The following is a 20,070-nucleotide window of genomic DNA, read 5'->3' on the forward strand; positions in this document are numbered from 1 at the left end:
AGAAGGAAAATAATAAAACTTTTCCACTTGGATCCTCTTTATCACTGCCTCAATAAAAAGGAAATGGAAAGGTTTACAAATCTCTTTCTTCAGCTGGTCTGGCGGTTGTCATGTTGATAGCAACGGCGTCTTGATGCAACTAATGCTGCGCTGCGGATATCTGAGTTGCGTGCATAGAAATTGAAGGCGTTTCGATTTTCCTTGCGCTCTCAGAGTTTGAGCGTGACAGCGCCAGCCAATGCAGTCTTTCCGTTTTAAGTATATAATATCATTACGTATTGGTATATTATTATGTAAGTAAATTATACAAAGAAAATTGCTCCAACGGTAGAGCTTTCTGTTCTCATCGTACTTTGCTTTTACACGTATCCTTCGCTTACTAGATCAGTAACTAAATCAGTGCTTAAATCTTTAGCAACTTCAAAAATGAGAAGCACATTGCGCCGAATATAAGAACAGTCATAGCGCGTTCATTGGTGTTAATCAGTAACATGGAGTACAATGAGGGTATATAGCTGTTGGTAGAGAGGTTTCTGCGGGAAAAAAGCCTTAAAATCTTCTCTTCCTCTCCTTCGTCTTCGTCTTCTTCTTCTTCTTCTTCTTCTTCTTCTTCTTCTTCTTCTTCATCTTCTTCAGAGGATTTAATAGCTTTTATTCCAAATGAGGGAACTTTAGGTAACTACAGACTGAAGTCTCTGATAGGAGGTTTAGGACTTATGAAAACCTGTCCTGACCTATCCTGGAGAGAAAACTTTTATCAAAATTACTGACAAAAAGGAAAAAATACCTATCTTTCCCCATTTCCTTCTTCCCTCTTTATATCTCTTCGAAACTTCTCTCTCGCCCTCACAGTGCGCCGATGGGGTACTGCAAAAATAATGCATTTATCGCCAAAGATGAAAACATGAATTACAATTTATACTTGAAAATTAATATTTATTCCAAGAACAAATGAACAGTGAAAAAATAATTATAAACATTTAATTTTTTTATTTCTGCTGAGAAAGATCAAAATGGAAAATGTCTGAAAATTAGATTAGATTTTAAAGTTTAAAAATCAAAGGCCATTGCCTCTTTTCAGTGGCAAATTCATACTGCAAATTAATTTCTCCTCATATTATTTAAATAAGCAAGGCGTCAAATAAGTTGCGGACAAAATTTGAGAGGTAGGTAATCTTTCGGCAACCTCAGTTTGTTGAGATGTGGAGCAAGCAAAATCTTTCTCTCCAATAGAGATGTAGATATATTCGTGTAGTTTCATCTTTTCTTTAAAATTGATGAGTTTTCAAGTTTTTCCTCCAAAGTTTAGCCTATTATGACTGACTTAATTTGTAATGAATTTTGTTGGGAATTGAAAAATCATAATCACAAATGTTTGGGTACCAATTTTTGGGGAGGCATGTTGAAGATATTCTCAATAACAAGTATTGAAAAAAACTCAGTGAACTTAAAATCGGTCACTTATTCGTGAGATGATTTAAATTATTGTGTAATCGAAGTAAGACTGATTGCAATACCGTAAAATTTTCAGACAGATTTATTTCGATAGCAATACCTAAGGGCTATACAAATTACAAAGTCTTAAAATTAGAAACAAATTAAAAAGGATATTTAACAACAATATTAACCATTAAATGGACGATACATCCGTACAAATAAAATTTTACAGAATTACATGCTTCTCTGTGTTCACAAAAATCTTAAACTTACAGGGATGCGATCAAATGTGATTGACCTGCGTCAAAAGATCGACGTAAAATTTGACTAGAGTGAACACGGAATGAGTATTTTCAAGCGGTTGAACATGCCAGTTGGACAGAATTTAATAGAGTATAAAACGCGACTTAATTGGTGCAAATCCGTCGTGGTGCGTTTAATTATGTTCAAGTTATTTCTAAAATATTACTTTCTTTTGATGTTCAATTTTTTTTCTGCATACTGAGAGGAGGATATTTTGAGGGGTGTGAGGTCTTTCAGAGAGAACCGTAGGTATCCGCCAAGTGTAAAATTGAGCACAAAAGTGCGCGCAATTCAGGAGAAACATGTCCATTTGTTGCACGAGAATTCTCCTTATTCTACTCCAAGACCGTTAAACTACAATTGGTATTCGATTATTGACGGGAACAAAACGCATTGTTAGATACCATGAAAATAACACAGCTAATTTTAAAATCAAATTTACAAACTGTGCAACACTGCGGTGCTGAGGAAGAACGCCGTATAAACATTCGGGAGTTGCCAAATTTCCCTCGATAAAACAAGTTTTTTTGACGACTATCGTGTATGTTTTTCTTTGAAATTTTCAGATATTTTATATTACATTGCGTACAAAATTGCCTGAAAATTTTGGAAAAAAATATTCACAATTTTCCCAGTAAATTCGATTTTTATCGAAGGAAATTTGGCAACGTCTGAAGGTTCACACGGCGTTTTTCCTTAGCACGGCAGGACAGACGTGTCGACGACGATGAAACTATCAGACTACGTATCTCGTTTGCGGTGTTCAAAAATTTCCGCTCTCATTTTATTTTTGTGAAGGAGAACAAACCAATATCATCCCTCAAAAGTTTCACAATTGTCAAGAATTGACGTTGTGAAGCTTTCCATCTAAAAAATAAAGTAAGACAGGAAGTCTGCGACGTCGCAAACCGAGATACGTGGTCTGGTATTTTAACCGTCGATATTAGATTAAGAGAAGAATAATAGTGTGTCATTGAAAAATTTAGTACCGTTTCCGCAGAAAGTATTTAAAAGATGATGTCAAAACTCCGCAATAAGATGACTTTCGCCCTCCATGAAGGGAAAAGTAAATTATTTTTCTTCCACCCGAACGACGAAAGCATCTCTTTCCTGAGAGCATCTATCGCACCTCCTTCCCATCTGGCTATCATTCAACCGTTTGTTGAAACGTTAATTTACAACAGTTCTATCTAAGTAAGTTTTTTCTCTACATTCTCATAAAATAAATCTACGAAGAATTTACACTAGACACATTTCCTAATTGTAGGTCATATATTTTTTACACAAGCGCTCTCTAAACAAATTCTGAAAAGATAAAAAATAAAAAGTAAAATTACAAACACTTACAGCAAGTTACTGTACAATTGAGCAGACAAAGAATACGATATTACTGTACAAATGTTTATCAAACATTATTTTTTCTTACACATTTTTAGGCACTATTTCCTGGGACAAGTCTGTGCCGAAAACATTATTAATGGCGCATCTAGAGCCCTGCTCATCTCAACTACAAACAATATAAGTTTTCGTTAGATCTCATTATATTCTCTAAATAAACAACTGGTATATTTTCTTTCAGTTTTCCGTAAAAATGTTGAAATTTCATTGAAAGAAAAAAATGATTTGGATATGCACAAAGGTATGAACTCAGATAAGCTATTAACCATTTGCTGTATTATCCTGAAAGAATTTTGCTGAAATGAAGATTTTAAAAATAGGGCGAATACTGTGACAAAGAGTAAACAGTGTATAGAAATAAATAAGCTTTTTTACTATATTTCATCGATTAGTGATTCTGGGCCCTTAAATTTGCCGGATTATAAGTTTGCATAGTTTACCATGGACTCCTCGACGGAATTTCACTTTAATATGCAAAAAAGTTTCCTTTTTTGAGCAAAATCTTTGAATTTTTTCTCTCATTCTTTAAGGGGTAGTTCAAAGAGAGAAATTTGAGAGAAATTTGACAGAACGCTGTCAATGATGCCATTATGTCATTGTCATTACACAATTTTAAAACTTTAATGGCAGTATTAACAATACTGTAACACCTTCTTTATTCATTAATTATAGAAGTACTGTTTTTTCAAGTATTATCCAGGATATCGATGATTTTTATTCGCAGCAGTCGATAATTTCGACTCATACAGCTTAAGTTATCTTTACGCGAGCAAAAAACGCTATGTATAGCAAACTGCGAGCAGATATCATCAAACTTGGTCGTCACCAGATATCTATCTCAATTTACTCGGACTGGAGCGATTAAAAAATAAAACTAACCCTACATTGTTTAATAAGTCACATTCTTCGATTATAGAAGTGTCCATTTACATTAAATCAACATTAACAAATATGACAGACTACAATATGGCGTCATGATGAATAAACGTTATCATTCACGAAACATACGTCGTCCGTAGCCTGAAAGATATTGGTGTCATTATGATATTGTGAAATATTATTATAGTATTATGGAAAGTGGGGTATTCCTCCACAGTGAGATCCAAGAGGATAGGAGGAATTCCAGTTGACAACCTACGTTCGTTGCGTAATAATAAGTACGGCGGTACTCCCGAATGAAACCTTTTCTTGCGGGTTCCAAGCCTCCTAGTGGAGAGTCTCGAATTTATTTCACATGAACCTATTTTTTAAAAACGCTATTTTAGCATTTCTTTCATGACAGTCTAAGACATATTCTAATCTTGTAATTTTTTTGTCTTCGAGCTTCAAAAAAATCAAAGAAAATATAACAGGCAATACGTAATAAATATCACAGCTTCATATACACTTTAAAAGCATATTGAAGTAGACGTATAGAACAACTACATTCAAATACTCATTACCAATAAAGGGCACAAAACATTATTTACATATTATGACAACCTTAGAAGCTTTCGCATATCAATAAAAAAGAACAGAAATTAAAGAGGTTTGAGAGCGTAGATGCTCACAATGCGGTAATTGATACTCACTTCGTCTCCGAAAGCACTGGCCCATTTTGCGTGAGAAAGAAATTTAATAAAAAGGAGCTAGGCACTTGCAGGTTTAAAGTGTATCACTAATTTAGTAAGAGACAATTAAATTTAAATTAAATTTTCTTACTTTTTTACGAGTTCCTTTTTTTTGAACCTCATAAAATTATTGCAAAAAAAAAAATCAACTTATTAATTTTTGAGAATTGGGGTGGGGCCGTGCTTGACGAATCGAATGCGAACATCATTAGGAAATAATATATTTTGGAGGGAAATAAGTTAAAATTTGAAAAATCTTCAGAAATTTTTTCAGAGCAAATTTTGGAACCCAATAACTGAAGGACGGATGGTTCTTTACTCAAAAAAGAAAGGACCAATAGCCAAATAAAAATAAATAAGTAAAAAACAAAAATAAATGAATGAGTCCCTCCTAACATATCAAATCGATGGTAATAGAACCTCCCAAACCTTGTAGCCCAACGCGAAGTTTTAAAACATCTGCTCTCTATTTACTTGTAGGGAAATTGACCAATTTTTTGCAAAATAATTTTTTTTAGAAAGTATCCTCAAGTAAGAATTGCGCAAATTCTCGAGAATGAGAAAACATCTGGTCCTCTTCAATGAGAAAAGAAAACAAAGAGAATATGACTGGAATTTATTGACGAAGCGCGGCAAAACTGAGAGCAGAGTTTAATTCTCAACATTGAGAAACAATGAAAGTGTTGCTCGCACACTTTATTTTCATACTAATTTTTCCAAATTTATCCGAGGGGGGGGGGGGGCATTCGCAAGTGGTTCAGCCTTGTTACGTAAAGACTGAAACGAGCATTTAGGTATGAATATTTAGCTTTAAGTCGAGAAGAAAATAATGGCAATGCAGAACAGTCTTAAAGAGACGACTCGAAAGGGTGAAATCAAAAGTCGTTGTCGTAGTCCGGGTGCCTGGAAAGGTAGTCGGCCCGCGGAGGTCGATGCGTGTAACCGCTGTGACTGCTGCCGTCGTAATAGTGACTATAGCCATGCCAATCAGATCGCCAGCTGTCGTAGAGGTTCGACATACTCGTCTCGTACGAGGAACGCTGCAACAGGAAACAATTCACCAATTGTAACAGTTATTCCTTCATCGATTTTAATCGAATTAACTTAACTCGGAAATATCGCAAGAAAAAAACAAGTAGGGAATTAAATAAATTCAGAACATTGAGAATGCGACAATAATTTAGATTGCATTTTGCAAAATGGAGCCGAAAGCACTCCAGTGGCACTCAGATTGTGCAACTTTTTTACCTTGCAATTGTAAACTTATCATCAAAACAAGTTTAATCTTTAATCCCAATAAACTGTAAATTCAAAAAGAAAATTACCTTCGTAAATTAATTTTTAGCGTGATTTTAGTAATATCATTGCGAAGAATATAAGTTGCAAAGTACTATAGCAACTTTAGAATGCTTTTGTTTCCTTTATGTAAAATGTGATCCATTTGATCAAACGCAGCTTTCCCTCCTTTTCTCTAGGAGAAATTGGGTTTGTTGTAGGTATGTAGGTACAATTTTGAAACATTTTTTGAAAAATTTCAGGGCGTCAGTTCAATAGAATTAAACTTTTCAATTAGATATTATTTTTGCAGGAGAATACCAGCTGAGATGACGTCCTTTTGGAATTCTCTGTTAATATTTTTGAAAGAGTAAAAATCTCCTACGATTTTGAGAAAAGCAGTTGGCAATTTTTTTAATTAATAGAAAATATACGAGAAGGGTGCAATATGTATGTATGTATGAGCCGCTTTTACGGCGCGCTTGGGCGCTCTGCGACGCCTATTCTCCACAGGAATCTGTTATGGTAGAGATCCTCCGGAAGCTGGCATCTCTCCATCTCTTCATGGATGCCCTCTACCCACCGTTTGGCTGGACGCCCTCTCCGTCGCCTACCTGGGGGGACCCACTCCAACACCTTCTTCGGCAACCTGGTATCAGCCATTCTCTGCACATGCCCATACCATACCAATTGCTTGGTCATGATATCGTGCACAATCGTCCCCTCAACGCCCATTATCTCTCGGACACGTTCATTCCTGACACGTTCTCTCCTCGAGATTCCAGCCGATCTTCGCCAGAAATCCATCTCGGTCGCCTTGAGCATTTCTTGGGTCCGCTTCTTCAACTGCCACACTTCACTGCCATAGGTGATAATAGGCTTGACAACCGAGTTATAAATTCTCTTCTTGTTGTCTTTGGAAATCCTTTGGTCCCAAAGGATCCCATTAAGCATGGCGATGGCTTTCCTTCCTAGAAGATTACGGTCCCGAATGGCCTGATCCAGCTTCCCATCCGAAGTCAGCTTCACCCCCAGGTACTTGTATTGTTCGCAACTTTCTATATGTTGACCATCCTCCAGGACTATGCTTTGCTGAGCACCTCCGACTGACATCTTTTTTGTCTTACGGACACTAACCTCGAGGCCCCATTTGCGGTACTCCTCCACCAACTTCCGGGTCATATACTCTGCGTCATCGTGATCTTGACTTATGACTACCTGGTCGTCAGCAAAGCATAGCGTGAACAGTGTTTCTTGGTCATTCAGAGGGACGCCCATGCCGGCACACTTTCTTTTCCATTCCTTCAGAACGTGCTCTAGATATATCTTAAACAGCGTCGGTGACAGACAACATCCCTGCTTAAGCCCCTTGGTGACAAAAAAACCGTCTGAAAGCCTTCCTTGGCACTTAATTCTAGCAAAAGCCCCCCGATAAAACTGCTTGACTGCCCCAATAAGTCCCTTACTAAAACCAGTTTCTTCTAGGACTTCCCAAAGTTTCACAAGAGGAATACTATCATAAGCCTTTTCAATATCCAAAAACACTAAATGAAGCTCCTGGCCAACAATTCTCTTCTTTTCGGTTAACTGGGTAACACAGAACAGATGATCAGCGGTAGACCGACCAGCCCTAAAACCTGCTTGCTCCTCCGCCTCGAACGGGGTCCACTCTTCTTCGATCTTCGCTTTCAACACTTTTCCATAAATTTTACTTATCGTTCCTGTTACCGCTAACCCTCTGTAGTTCCCACAGTCATCCTTCCTTCCTTTTTTGTGCGACGCTGTTATCCAGGCCTCTTTCCATTCTTTCGGGATGTCATCACCATCAATGCACTTCTGCAGCAAATCCCTGAGATGGTTAACCAACTTGCCAGTCCCACATTTAATTAACTCGGCTGGAATGTTTCCTGGCCCAGGAGCTCTTCCATTCATCAATTCCCTGATTGCTTTGACCACCTCCTCAACTCGAATTTCCATTGAGTGATCCTCGACTATATTTTCAGCATTCCCCGTTTGAAACTCTGGTCGTCCTTCCGTCAATAATTTACTAAAATGTTCGTCAAGCTGTGAGATTGTTATCGGAGATATAATGTCCCGTTTCATGTCCCTTCTTAGGCCTTTGATCAGCTTCCAGCTCTCAGCACTCTTCCTTCCCCCCAGGTATGTGTCAATCCTTGAGCAGTTGGTCTCCCAAGACTCGTTTTTCTTCCTGGTGATTAAAAGACGAACCCTCGCCTGGGCTTTCCTATACGCGCCGCGGGTGTCTGCAGTCCTAGAAGCCAGATAGTCATGGTACTTCCTACGCTTTTCTTCAATTACTTCCTCTACCTCTTTGTCCCACCAGTAGGGTTTCTGTACATCCTTGCTCTCATTACACACACCCAGGGCTTCCCTCGCAGCTGAATGTATACAACTTTTGATGAACTGGTACAACTCTTCTGCAGTATCGAAAGTTTCTACTCCCAGTTTCTCATCCAGCCGCTTCCTGTAGAGCGCTTTCACGCTTTCATGCTGTAAGCTATCGATGTTGTAGTGCACTTGTTCGATCTTCGTTCCTTGTGGCTGGCACTTCTGATGTTGCAAGGTACTCCTCTGCAGCCCATACTTAACCGGAAATGCGATCTCCGCCTTGAGAAAATGGTGATCACTACCACAGGAGAACCCCCGGCAAACTCTTACTTGTTGAACCTTCATGGTACTCGTTTGCCTGGTGACCGCGTAGTCGATGATTGACTTCAGCCCCCGAGTTTGCTGAACCCATGTGTACTTATGGATATCTCGATGTTGGTAGAATCCGTTCAGTATTTTCAACTCGTTTTGTTTACACATATCAATGATGCGTGCACCGTTGTCATTCATTGCCTCTTCACCGAAAGGTCCAACAATTTTAGAACCATTCCTTCGTCCGGTTCTACCATTCAAATCTCCCATGATAATGACCTCCCTTGTCCTTCCAACCCGCAGAACCTCGTCGTTGAGTTGCTCAAAGAACTGATCCTTTAGATTGACGGGAGCATCATCATTCACACCATATACTCCTAACAGGGCCACCTTGTGACCATGCAGTGTAAGATGCATTCTGATGATCCGCTGGTCTACTGCTTCCCAAGTAGTTATAGACGGACGCAAACTTTTCCGGATAAGTATGGCGACTCCTTGCTGTGCGCGTTGATCTTTACTGACACCACTATAGAACAGATCATAAGTACCTAAGTTTTCTGATCCTGTGCCTTTCTTTTTCGTTTCTGTTAACACGGCGACCTCTACATTATACTTTTTTACCTCCGATATAACCTCTGTCAATTTATTAGAAATGCCCTGTACATTCCATGTCCCAAAAACCATCGTCCTTTTCCGTAGTTTGTGTCGCAAAATCCGTTTTTTTCCATTATCACCGAGGCTATCTTTATTAGGCTTTTTAACATTAAGTTTTTTCCGGGTATCGGGGAGTTAGCCCGATGCCCCAACCCCCAACCTGGAGGACCAGGGTTTGATTTTGGAGTACCGTCTCCTAGACAGGCTGCTTTCACCACAGCTATGAGCCCTGTCTGCCCCTCTGATGAGTGGTTCCTACGCCATGAAGCCGGTGACCATCTCCACCCCCCTTTGAGGCAGGGGCTACCAGCTGGGGTCCGCAGGATTGCTAAACCTGTGACAGTACTGAGTACAGTCCCCCATACGGCAGGGTGCAATATCGCGATCTGAAATAAAATGCATAAAATATATACGTCGTTTTTCAACGTCTTCGAAGAATGCGTTCCCATCTTCAGCATACTTTGATTTCCGTTATATTTCGCCACGAAGAGCCAAAATAATACCACAAGCCATTGCTGTGATTAGATTTGACTGAGGTAAAGGGTAAAATAAAGAAGAAAATAAGTAAAATAACAAATCCTCATTTGATGACGCACACTTTAATAATACTTTAACGACTTTCATGACCACAAAATTTTGTGGACGACCTTTTGGTATAGCTAGGAAAGGTTTTTGAACTACCGTTTTGCCTACAGTCTCAATTGCACCGTCAAGGCCAGTTTCTATTCGGCGCCAGTGCTGTAGCTGAAAAGGTGTCAGACTCTCATTTTAGAATAAAATACAGATGATACAGATTTACAGAAAAGCAGGAAGTCACTGAATTTTCAGCGAAACCACAAAATATCAAGGTCTTAGGGTTGATCTGCATAGACGAAATTACCTTTTTAATGCTCGTATCATTCCAGACGTCTTCCATGTTATAGATGTCCTCCGAAGCACCATAATTATCTACGCCGTTCATATGGTTTTTGTTCAGCTCGTGGAGCATGTCCTCCGTCATTGGTGTTGGCTGCTTTTTGGTGTTCTTGCTCCTACTTATCAGCTGGAGGGAGGAGAATACAAAGCGTATGTGTGAAAATCATTTAGTTTAAAAATTAAAGTCCAACACATAATAAAATATATTATGGAAATGTATTCATTCTCTCCTCTGATTCCTCTTGATTTGCCAGTGTAATGGGCTGATTATTGAAATCAGTTGACAAAGCTATGGACAAAGAATACAAAAGGCAAACCTAGCAATCTACATCTACAAGAGACCCTATGATTAGTCCATCATTTCCCCCTGAGTCTATTTCAACCGACAGGATCGTTATATTTTCTCTTAGTCTTCTTTATCGATTGCTTTGTCTATCGATTACAATCATCACCCAGCTGTTGCACTCACGAGAAACAGATAAATAAAATAGACTTCTCAGGGGTAAAATTGCACAAATACTGTGATGAGCATACAAAAAGGTCTTAAATTCAACCTCAATCTGCCGATCTCCGTGATATGAAGTATTTACTTGTTTGTGAATAAGTGCAAAACTTATCCGGTTAAAATTCGCAAAGTTGCAATTAAATTAACATTTCGGTTATAGGACATTTCGTCAACGCTTTTTGTCCGCGCACCTGTTTTTTTCCAGTAATTTACGTCCACGCGTTTTTTCGGCACGGGAGTTTTGGTCCACGTGCCAGTTGAGACCCAAAGTTAATTGGCCCACACGTAAATACAAACGACAATTGCTCACGACGTTTTTGGATGAAAATGTATAGTGTCTTGGAAGAATGAGGGTTTGCTTGTTTTTTTGTTTTGTCTGTTTGGTCCAACGGAAAATAATATATAGTTAAGAGTTTTGGTAAAAATGGGGGAGCGTCAATTCCATGAGGAAAAATTCACTAAAACTCTCTACACCTCATTGGTGTAACAGGACTCAATTATCTTTCAAGAAATTTCCACTTTGTTATACCTGAACCGGATAAACCTCTTTATTTGCCTCAGCTGAAGGCTCTTAGATTTTTCCTGTGCACGATAAGTATCTTGATTTATTTTGCGAGGAAAGATCTGTAATTTTAAAGGATGCCTGTCATTCTCAATACATTCAATTTCGTATAATACTGTGCAACACCTCTGTTGTGAAATAGTCGCTTCAGGCGCCGCCGCACGGCGGCGGGCGGGCGGCCAGCGCAAAACGCGCATTGGCGCCTACAAACCTAAGTGGATACTTCAAGCATTGTGCAATGCGTGAAGTATCCACTTAGGTTTGTAGGTGATAGTGAGCCTTTCGCGCTGGCAGCACGCCGCTCCGCTCTCTTAGGCTTTAATATTTATACTCGTATAGTCAGCGTTTTTTAACTCAGGATTTTGAAATGTTTGCACACTTTGCATTGATTATTCTCATTTAAATCGATGGGAAAAAATATGTATCACTTTATCAAAGGAGAATAATAATATAATGAGTGTTTTTTTAAATATTGTTTTCAAATTATGATTTCCAAAGCACTTTAATTTTTTCTTTTACATTTTGTGCTTCTATTGTGCTGCAGCGAGGTGTACGCGCAATCGAACGCTCAAAATTTGACGTATTTGACTCTGAAAGATCGATGTAAAAATGGGTTAAAACTAAAGATTAGGTGCTCCTTGGTTTTTTTCCCTCTTTTATTCATTTTTGCAGTTTCTGTCGGCACAACTGCGGCTTATTGAGATTAATGTCGCTTGGAAAAGGTTTTACAAATGTTTGCCACGTTTTAAAAATATAAATGTTTTCAAAATGAAGTAATAATTTCGTAAAGAAAAAATTAAACAAATAAAAAAATACCTATACATATATAAGGTATATTGTGCATCGAATATTTTAAGGATAGAAATAAAACCAAATATTCACCAATGACAATTTAAAAAGGTGATTCAAAAGGAGAAAGTAATAACATTTCATTCAGAAAATGAGCGACCATAACAGCACCCTTTTCTCTCTCAATTTCTCATTTCCATATTGTCAATATAATTTTACATGCCAACTAAAATATAACGCTTGGACCAAGTCACTGTTGCTTATTTTACGTGTGGGCGTAAACTACTGGACAAAAAAGGTGCGCGGACAAAAAATCGTTGACAAAATGTCCTGAAACCAACATTTCTGGGTCAGACCCATTCAATTTTCAAAAACTCGAGTTAAATATCCATGCAAAAAGAAGGAAGGTGGACACGCTTGACCGTCACACGCGGCTTGCAAAACATCCAGCAAAAGGCGGTATCCGCTTTCACTTTCTAGGGCAGCTTCCCGAGGAGTGTGCTCTAACGGGCGGCACGATTCAGTCTACGTAGCTATTATCAAATAGTGCATTACATCTCGTGCGAATCTCGTTACATGCTGGACATGCCTTACTCCGCTGCTCAGAGAGCCAGTTGTTTATCTCGACTCGTGCTGACCACCGGCTCCACACATGCAGAATTGCCAATTATGGACCACGGTTTTCACGTGCGTTTGCAGAGGCTCCAATAGCGGAGAAAGGGTTGTCCAGAGCATTTGTGATTTTTCCCCGCTTGGAAATGGACCAGAGCGGTCAAGCGGAAAAAGCTGGATCGCTCTCTTCTGATTGTGTCCAGCTCCCTCGCCTCAACCGTCAGCTTTTTATCTTTGCACATTACCTATATTCAAGTGTGTTAACCGCGAACGAGATTTGTTCCAGTGGCGTGGCTTGCCTTGCGATATATAGTGATCTGCCATTTAAACCTACGGAAAATGATCGATAAACAGGGTGTACGCAACGAACATCTCAATAATCGATTTTTTATGATAGCTTTAAATGGAGAAATATCGACAATCGATCATTTGCGCCTCGAAACTGATTTGTTCCCATTGCTCTTTCGGCGGCGAAAAATATGAGCGCGTCATGAATATATCAAAGTTATCTGTAGACTTTACAACGAAAGCAACTTTTCTACAATATTATTACGTTACCTATTTACAATGTGAGTAATATATTTTAGGTTATGTTTTAAAGTATGAAAGTGCTATGTTTAAGACCCTAACCTACTTTTTTTTTCTGTCCTCCTCTTTTTCCGCTTACACTGAAAGAAGTACGTTGATCTTATATCATGGGTCTAATGGTTGTGATGACTTAATGCATTATGTTTTAGAGACCTCTCACTGCTATATTTCCTATTAGATAAGTTCAGAATCGACCAAATTTGAATCAGTAAGAACGAATACACATCAACTCGAAAAAATGAAAATAATGAGGACGCTCACAAAACTGAAAAGTAGGTGAAGAAGCAAGTCCAAGAAGAACATTTTTGGTGCCGAAAGACAAGTACTTAAGGACACTTTAAAGGTCCAAGTTGGAACAGATTCGCTAACTACAATGACCTTTATGAAAATTGACTGTCCTTAAAGAAAATTGAGGATTTTAGAGTTACCGGGTTGGTTTTTGTTCTCACTAATTCATTTTAATAAATTGCCTGAAAACGTATATGCTACACGCAATAAAATTCAGGATTATCTCCGTCCAAACACCCTCACTTTAAACTCTCAACTATTAACTCTCAGTTTCTCATTGCGTTATGTTATTTCCTCTCTATTTAAAAACAATGCAAGAGTACGGGAAAAAAGCAGGTCGATCTATTTTTAATTTCAAGGTCCTCCATTCATCTCTAGTCCCGCTATCAAAATAAACGGTTATGTGCTGAAAAGCCACGGTGCTCTTTTGACCTTCAAGAGAGTGGAAAGCTGCAAGCCGTTGCTCTGTATCAATCCGTGATGCGCGCGACCGCGCATTTCAAAAATGTGTCAGGACAAATTTTTGAGACATTAGAGCCGGAGTCCTCATCCAAATAATAAAAATAAGAAGAGGTGACAGTTGTGCGGCCACTTCATCATATCAAGTTGACACAGATGTCGGTCGGTTTTCTATGGCGCTAGGAATCCATCAAGGTTAAGCAGACATGCACGTTTATTCCGAATGTTTATTTAAGTGCGTGTATAGAAACAAAGAAAATGCAAAGAACCGATGAGATTGAAAGACACATGTTACCTTCATTCGCTCTCAGCTTGCGCATTACCTAGGACTTGAATTATATTTGTCAGCCCAGCAAGGTTAATAGAAATGTTCATAATTTAATATGACGAAATATCCATCAACATCATTGGCGGATCCAGAAAATTATCAACATTGTTTTTCTTCATTTAAACCTATGGAAATGTATCGATTCTGACAGGGGCCAGATGCTCCGATAAGAATCGATTATTTAACATAGGTTTACATGGATGGAATCCGGTGTTGCCAAATTGCTGGATCCGCCTCTGATCAACATTTCGTCACCTTCCGGCCAAAGTATCACAAGCGCTATGTGACGTTTAAAAATATCCGCTGCTATTTTTTTATATAGAGAAATTGTTAGTTGAATCTGTTTGAAAATTTCACGAAATTTTATCGGCAGCACGAAGAAAATTTGAAATTTTCGGACAGCTTCTTTGAACAATTTCTCTATAAAAAATTAAATGGCGGCGAAATTTTTAAACGTCGCTTGGCGCTTGTGATACATTGGCCGGGAGATGACGATTTGTTTCAATAGTTTTGGCGTTGTTATTGAAATCAGACGGATAATGAAAGCATTAATACAAACATTATCAAGACAAAAACGTGTCATAATTTAATCAACGGTTCGAACTCGGGAATTCGTGTAACCACACCGCCTTTTATCCTATGATTGCAATGGGCGATAGAAGTTTGGCCCTCAAACTTTCAGTTAATGAGAAAAACTTACCACGCAGACTCCGAAAATAACGACAAACAGGAGGGATCCAAGACCAACCACCGTGACAGCAATGGCCCATTGTGGGAGCCACATGTCCTCCTCCGCCATGGCAACTTGAGGCACAATTTGCCTTTGCAACACTGTAATACAGAACACGAGTTTAATTCAGTTCCATTTTAATGTTTTCAATTCAAGCGATTTAATTTCACTTCCTACTTTTGCGCGTTTCTTCTAATATTCAACAAGTCAAATTTTATGACTATGATTTTATGAAGATGATGCATTTTTTTTTCTTTTCTTTTCTTTTCTTTTTTTTTTTGGGTACGGTCCTTTACTTTTCTAAGCGAAATGAGGTATCTTGTGAGGTCTCGCAAATAGTGTGCCCATACAGTTGAATAGAAACGATGATGATACTAATGATAATGTTGATGATACCGATCATCAGTAACAAAGTAAAACTGATGTAAGGTGATCCTGATGCAATTTACAAATTTTCGTTGAAAGTATACGTAAATTCTTGCGTGGCTGGCAATATTTTGACATTGAAAATTTTTTTTCATAGTTTATCCATATTCCAACACCAGAAAATTAATAAATAAACAAATTATAGAGCTCTCAGTAACTCAGTTTCGTACTGATACGCATTAGCGTTCAAAAAATTTAATTTTGACTCTAATTTTAATTTTTGGAATTTCTTGGCTTTGTTTTCCCCACGAAATGGTGTGGACCCAGCACCATTTCTCCACCTTGTTACATACAGTTCGGGCCACTTCTCAGCGTTTTTTTTTTTTTTTTTTTTTTTTTTTTTTCAAATAATAGAGTAATCATGCCATTGAGGAGGAAAAAATGAATGGGCATGATACTAAAATATACTTTCTAAGATCAAGCCACTCAAAGTCTAAAATCCTTTCAAGTATTCATTTATTTTGATATATTTCCCCAAGTTACAATATCAATAAATGCTTACCAACAAAATCAATATGCTTAGGATCAACCATAAAGTTGCCCATTTGAAGCGGTTCATTTTGAGAGGTGTCCTTAAGATTAGAGTTTGACGGCGATTTTAATAGGCTGTTGTGGAAAAGTCGCTTCAGATCAGCAGTGTTCACACTCCTGCCCAGCTCGTTTAGTTCGACAAAGTAATCCACCAACACGCTTCCCTCACTGAGAATCATCGAAACAACAAATGAAATTGGAGAACAATGATAATCCATTAGGACAATAAAAATTCGGTCATTTGGAAAGGTATACAAAACGAATAAAAAAATCAAATCAACATACCAATCGAACATATAAATGCAGAAATTTCAAAATAAAGTGAATTTAACCGGCAATCAGCCAGTTTACTGCCTTAATCTCACCAATAAATGCACAAAAAAATAAAACAAATCTCCTTCGTCACAGTCAGAACGTCATGATAATTCAGACCGTGTTTTAAAAAAATTGGTAAAGTTCATTAATCAAATCATGGTGACAATATTTGGGGTTCCTGGAACCTGCGTGAATGTGACATTATTAATGGGATTGTGTATTTAACGTCACCGCAAAATTCATGCAGATGAGTTTTACGAGGAAAACGGTGCGAAATCATAACGGCTACTTTCACAATTCACTGATCCAGTATTTAAAATTAATGATCACCGAGGTCGTTAGAATTTTAGGCGTAAAAAATTGTCGAAAATTTACCTGAAAGCATCAATCGTAATTTTCTTGTACCAGCGACTGAGTTCCTCAGAAGTGCTGTACAGGATCTCCAGCTGAAATGTAGAAAACAGAGACCACATTTAAAATAATATGTATTTAACCCTTTGATCGTGCTATAAATTCAATAATATTTCATAGATTTTAAAAAGGAACAGTCTGTAAAATTGATCATAATGAAGTAATCTCTGATCGTTGCATCCTCCTTCAACGTTCAAACAGGTTCATTCGGCTCCTGTTCCAAGAATCGTCTTTCTTGGTTTTCGATAAGGAAAAGAAGTATTCCAGAAATCCTCTGAGATTATCACACAATTATATTCAAAGAGCAGCATTATAGCCTTAATTTTTAACTGCTACGTGACATTTCGATGATTTCCATCCATGTTTTGAGGACGATCCATGAAAATGTCAAGCGACGAAATTGGCTGATTACCTCTTTAAAAAAAATAAAATCAGAATCCATTCAAACTTCGTAATCAAGATAAGTGTTTCATCTTTTAGTATAGACATTAATAAATAAATTCCAGACATTTAATAATCTCTGGAAAGCAAGCTATTAAATGCTGTTTCGATGAATTGCCATAATTTTTATCGGCATAGTGAATATTTGATGGTAAAGGCATTTACAAGCACGATCTCCGCCTTGGAACGCCTTCAATTTTGGAGATACTCTACGCTTCATCACAGAGTTAGTTTAGTTGCCTATTCGATCCAAACTCATCTCGGGTCACAAATATCACAACGTGCATGCTCTGTCGCTCTCCTGAATGCGCCTGTTACTATTGTGGTTTTACGGAGGAAAATTTGTCTATTCTTATTAAAGGAGAAATAATTGTACTCTAATACTGTTCATTTTCTTCTGAATTTGATGATTTTTTATTTGTTCACCAGTGGCTTGTAAACGGCGGCGATTACTAATTGACAGCGACACATACGTAACGTGCAATGTTTTTTTTAATTAAAACGTCTGTGATCATCCTCAGTGATGAATTTTAAGCGCTCAGCCGATAGGCGGCGCTTTTTGATTTCGATTTGCCACTAGAGCTCTAGTATAGTAGGGCGCTCAAGCGATCAAATGGCGCACCAACTCATCGATGCACGAAACGCCATTTTTACTTTTTTTTTTTTTGATTACCTCATTATGCCTCTGTGAATACGATTAAATGCAAATTAGCGTAAGAAATAAATAACAGTCCTAAAACTCTCTTTGCTATGCGGTTTATAGTTATCCTATAATTACTTCTGAAAGTTCAAGATTCGCGTTCTGTTTTCCGAAAACTTTTCCACCGGTGATAACCTTATTCGGAGACCTTAGTAGAATTCGCCTACATCTAGGTTATGTGTCTTTGACCTAGGTACTGGAGAGTATTGCCATCCTTTTGCCCTTCTCTAATTGGTTCATGAGTTTTGGCGTCTTTGGCCCTCTTCTGGCTTAATAAGATCAATGTTCATTTTCTGTAGGTACATAGCCGCGATTCAGATTCAGATCAGATGACACTACTCTCCCGTATTTGCTTCTCGCGTCTCGCTTACTCCTTTGTGTTTTCATATTTCGTCCATCTCCCTCCATCCATAATTAATTCCATAATCCATCCGCCTCGTTTAAGATTGTGTTGTGAAATTTAAGATTGTGAAATTGTCTGAAATTTGAAGCATAATATTTTGGAATTATTCAAAGTATGTCGTGTCTTGTCTTCAGACTCGTTCTGCCCACCTCGTGAAGTTTGTGAAAGTTTCTGAAGTATAATGCTGTGAAATTATTTGACCAATTATCATGCTACCTCAGAGACTGTTTTAGTGTTTTTGGGTTAATTAAAGTATGTCAGGTAGGAGATCTGCCATTTGCGATACATGCAAAATGCTTCATTATACTAGTGTACCACAGTTGTTCTCAAGCACCAATTACAACACGGTTTGCATTTTTATGCTGAATAGCATAGATAAACGACTGGAGCATTTTGCGCAGCTCAAGCGCAGGGATTTGTACCTTCGTAATTGTCACCACCTCATCGCTGCAAATTATGAAAAGGACCGCTCGAGTGTATCCTTGATCATAGAATATCTGTTATTCTCAAAGCGATGTCGTCATCACATCCCTGTCAGTTCACAACTTCTAATTATTGAGTTTAACTAGGTGTCAAAAAATCTGAGATATCTGAAGTAGCAGAAAATTGTGTACTTTCAAAGTCTAAGATTTTTTGCGGCACCGACAGTTTCATAAATCTTCCTTATAACACTCTACTCTGAAACCGCTACATTCTACCTCTCACATTGCTCCATAACAAAGGTATGTGTTAGCCTCTTATTTGTACTAAAAATTCTAGGTTTCATGACTCATTTACTCATTCACTCTCTGGTGAATTTGGTTCCGTCAGATTCATTGCAAGACACCTTATGTGTTATCTCCGCAGACCTAACACAGACATTTGAACGCTCAATGAGAGCAAAATTTCAACTGGCCTGTTGTCTACTTTTCAGTAAAGAGGGTAAATAACCTTCCTTAAGGACTCGCTTTGAGACGATAAAACAAGGTTTCTCCATTACTTACCGTAAGACGATAATAAGTGTTCCACCAGACTATGTAGGAGATGAGGTTGAAAGTTACATCACCTCCATGTGTGAGGAAGTTTTCTTACCTACAACCTGATTTTATGACTTACAATAACAAAAGATACTGCTTTCGCCTGGCATTTTTTCATGCGTCGCATCGTCTAATAAACGGGGACCTACATTTACTTGATTCCATGAATAGGTAAAATGGCAGAGAGAATTTCGTCGAATGATCACTACGGCCATCTCTCATCCAGTTGGAGAACTTTTACTTACCTTTGATTAAAAAATTCATGAACCATAGAGTTTTTGGAAATTGAGTACACAATATTATTGTGAAAGATTTTTGAGGTTGAGTCTTTGTTTACATTCTCAAAGTATCAAAAGTTCTACAGTTTCATCGTGTTTCCTCCTAACTTTGTCAGCTTATGAGCAATGGCTCCTAATTTACTCAACTCCTCAGCAGGCCAAAACTCTATACCTCTACAGATACATATGAGAATCATGCGTTTCAACGAAACCTACGAGTCCTCTTATCATCACTCAGGAACCACCGATCTTTTCTGCAGGTGTCATGGACCATTCATGACAAATACTGTTGCAACCACCCTTATCCTAGGTACATATCTATGCATAGTAATTCTAGTGATCAGCTCCATACTCACAATGTAATTTCTGTAAAATACAGTTGGACGGTGGAATTACCAGACCCCGTATCTCGGTTTGCGACGTTGTAGACTTCCT

General features: G+C 38.1%; 1 protein-coding gene across 3 annotated transcripts in view; it reads right to left on the reverse strand.

Moving 5' to 3' along the window:
• Window positions 1-951: 951 nt before the first annotated feature.
• The window catches only part of LOC109034438 (uncharacterized), a 158,135-nt gene continuing 139,016 nt past the window's right edge, over window positions 952-20,070 (reverse strand). For 2 of the 3 annotated variants that reach the window (XM_019047576.2, XM_019047577.2), the window contains exons 4-8: window positions 16,762-16,832; window positions 16,043-16,239; window positions 15,085-15,215; window positions 10,219-10,380; window positions 952-5,788 (exon numbers count right to left, since the gene is read on the reverse strand). In XM_019047576.2, the coding sequence (XP_018903121.2) occupies window positions 5,624-5,788; window positions 10,219-10,380; window positions 15,085-15,215; window positions 16,043-16,239; window positions 16,762-16,832 (726 nt within the window). In that variant the 3' untranslated portion in view covers window positions 952-5,623. Of the gene's footprint in view, window positions 5,789-10,218; window positions 10,381-15,084; window positions 15,216-15,891; window positions 16,240-16,761; window positions 16,833-20,070 lie in introns of those variants that run through there. The other variant, XM_072301291.1, reaches the window with a different exon arrangement.

Source organism: Bemisia tabaci, chromosome 6 (genome assembly GCF_918797505.1).
Source record: "Bemisia tabaci chromosome 6, PGI_BMITA_v3".
NCBI lineage: Eukaryota > Metazoa > Arthropoda > Insecta > Hemiptera > Aleyrodidae > Bemisia > Bemisia tabaci.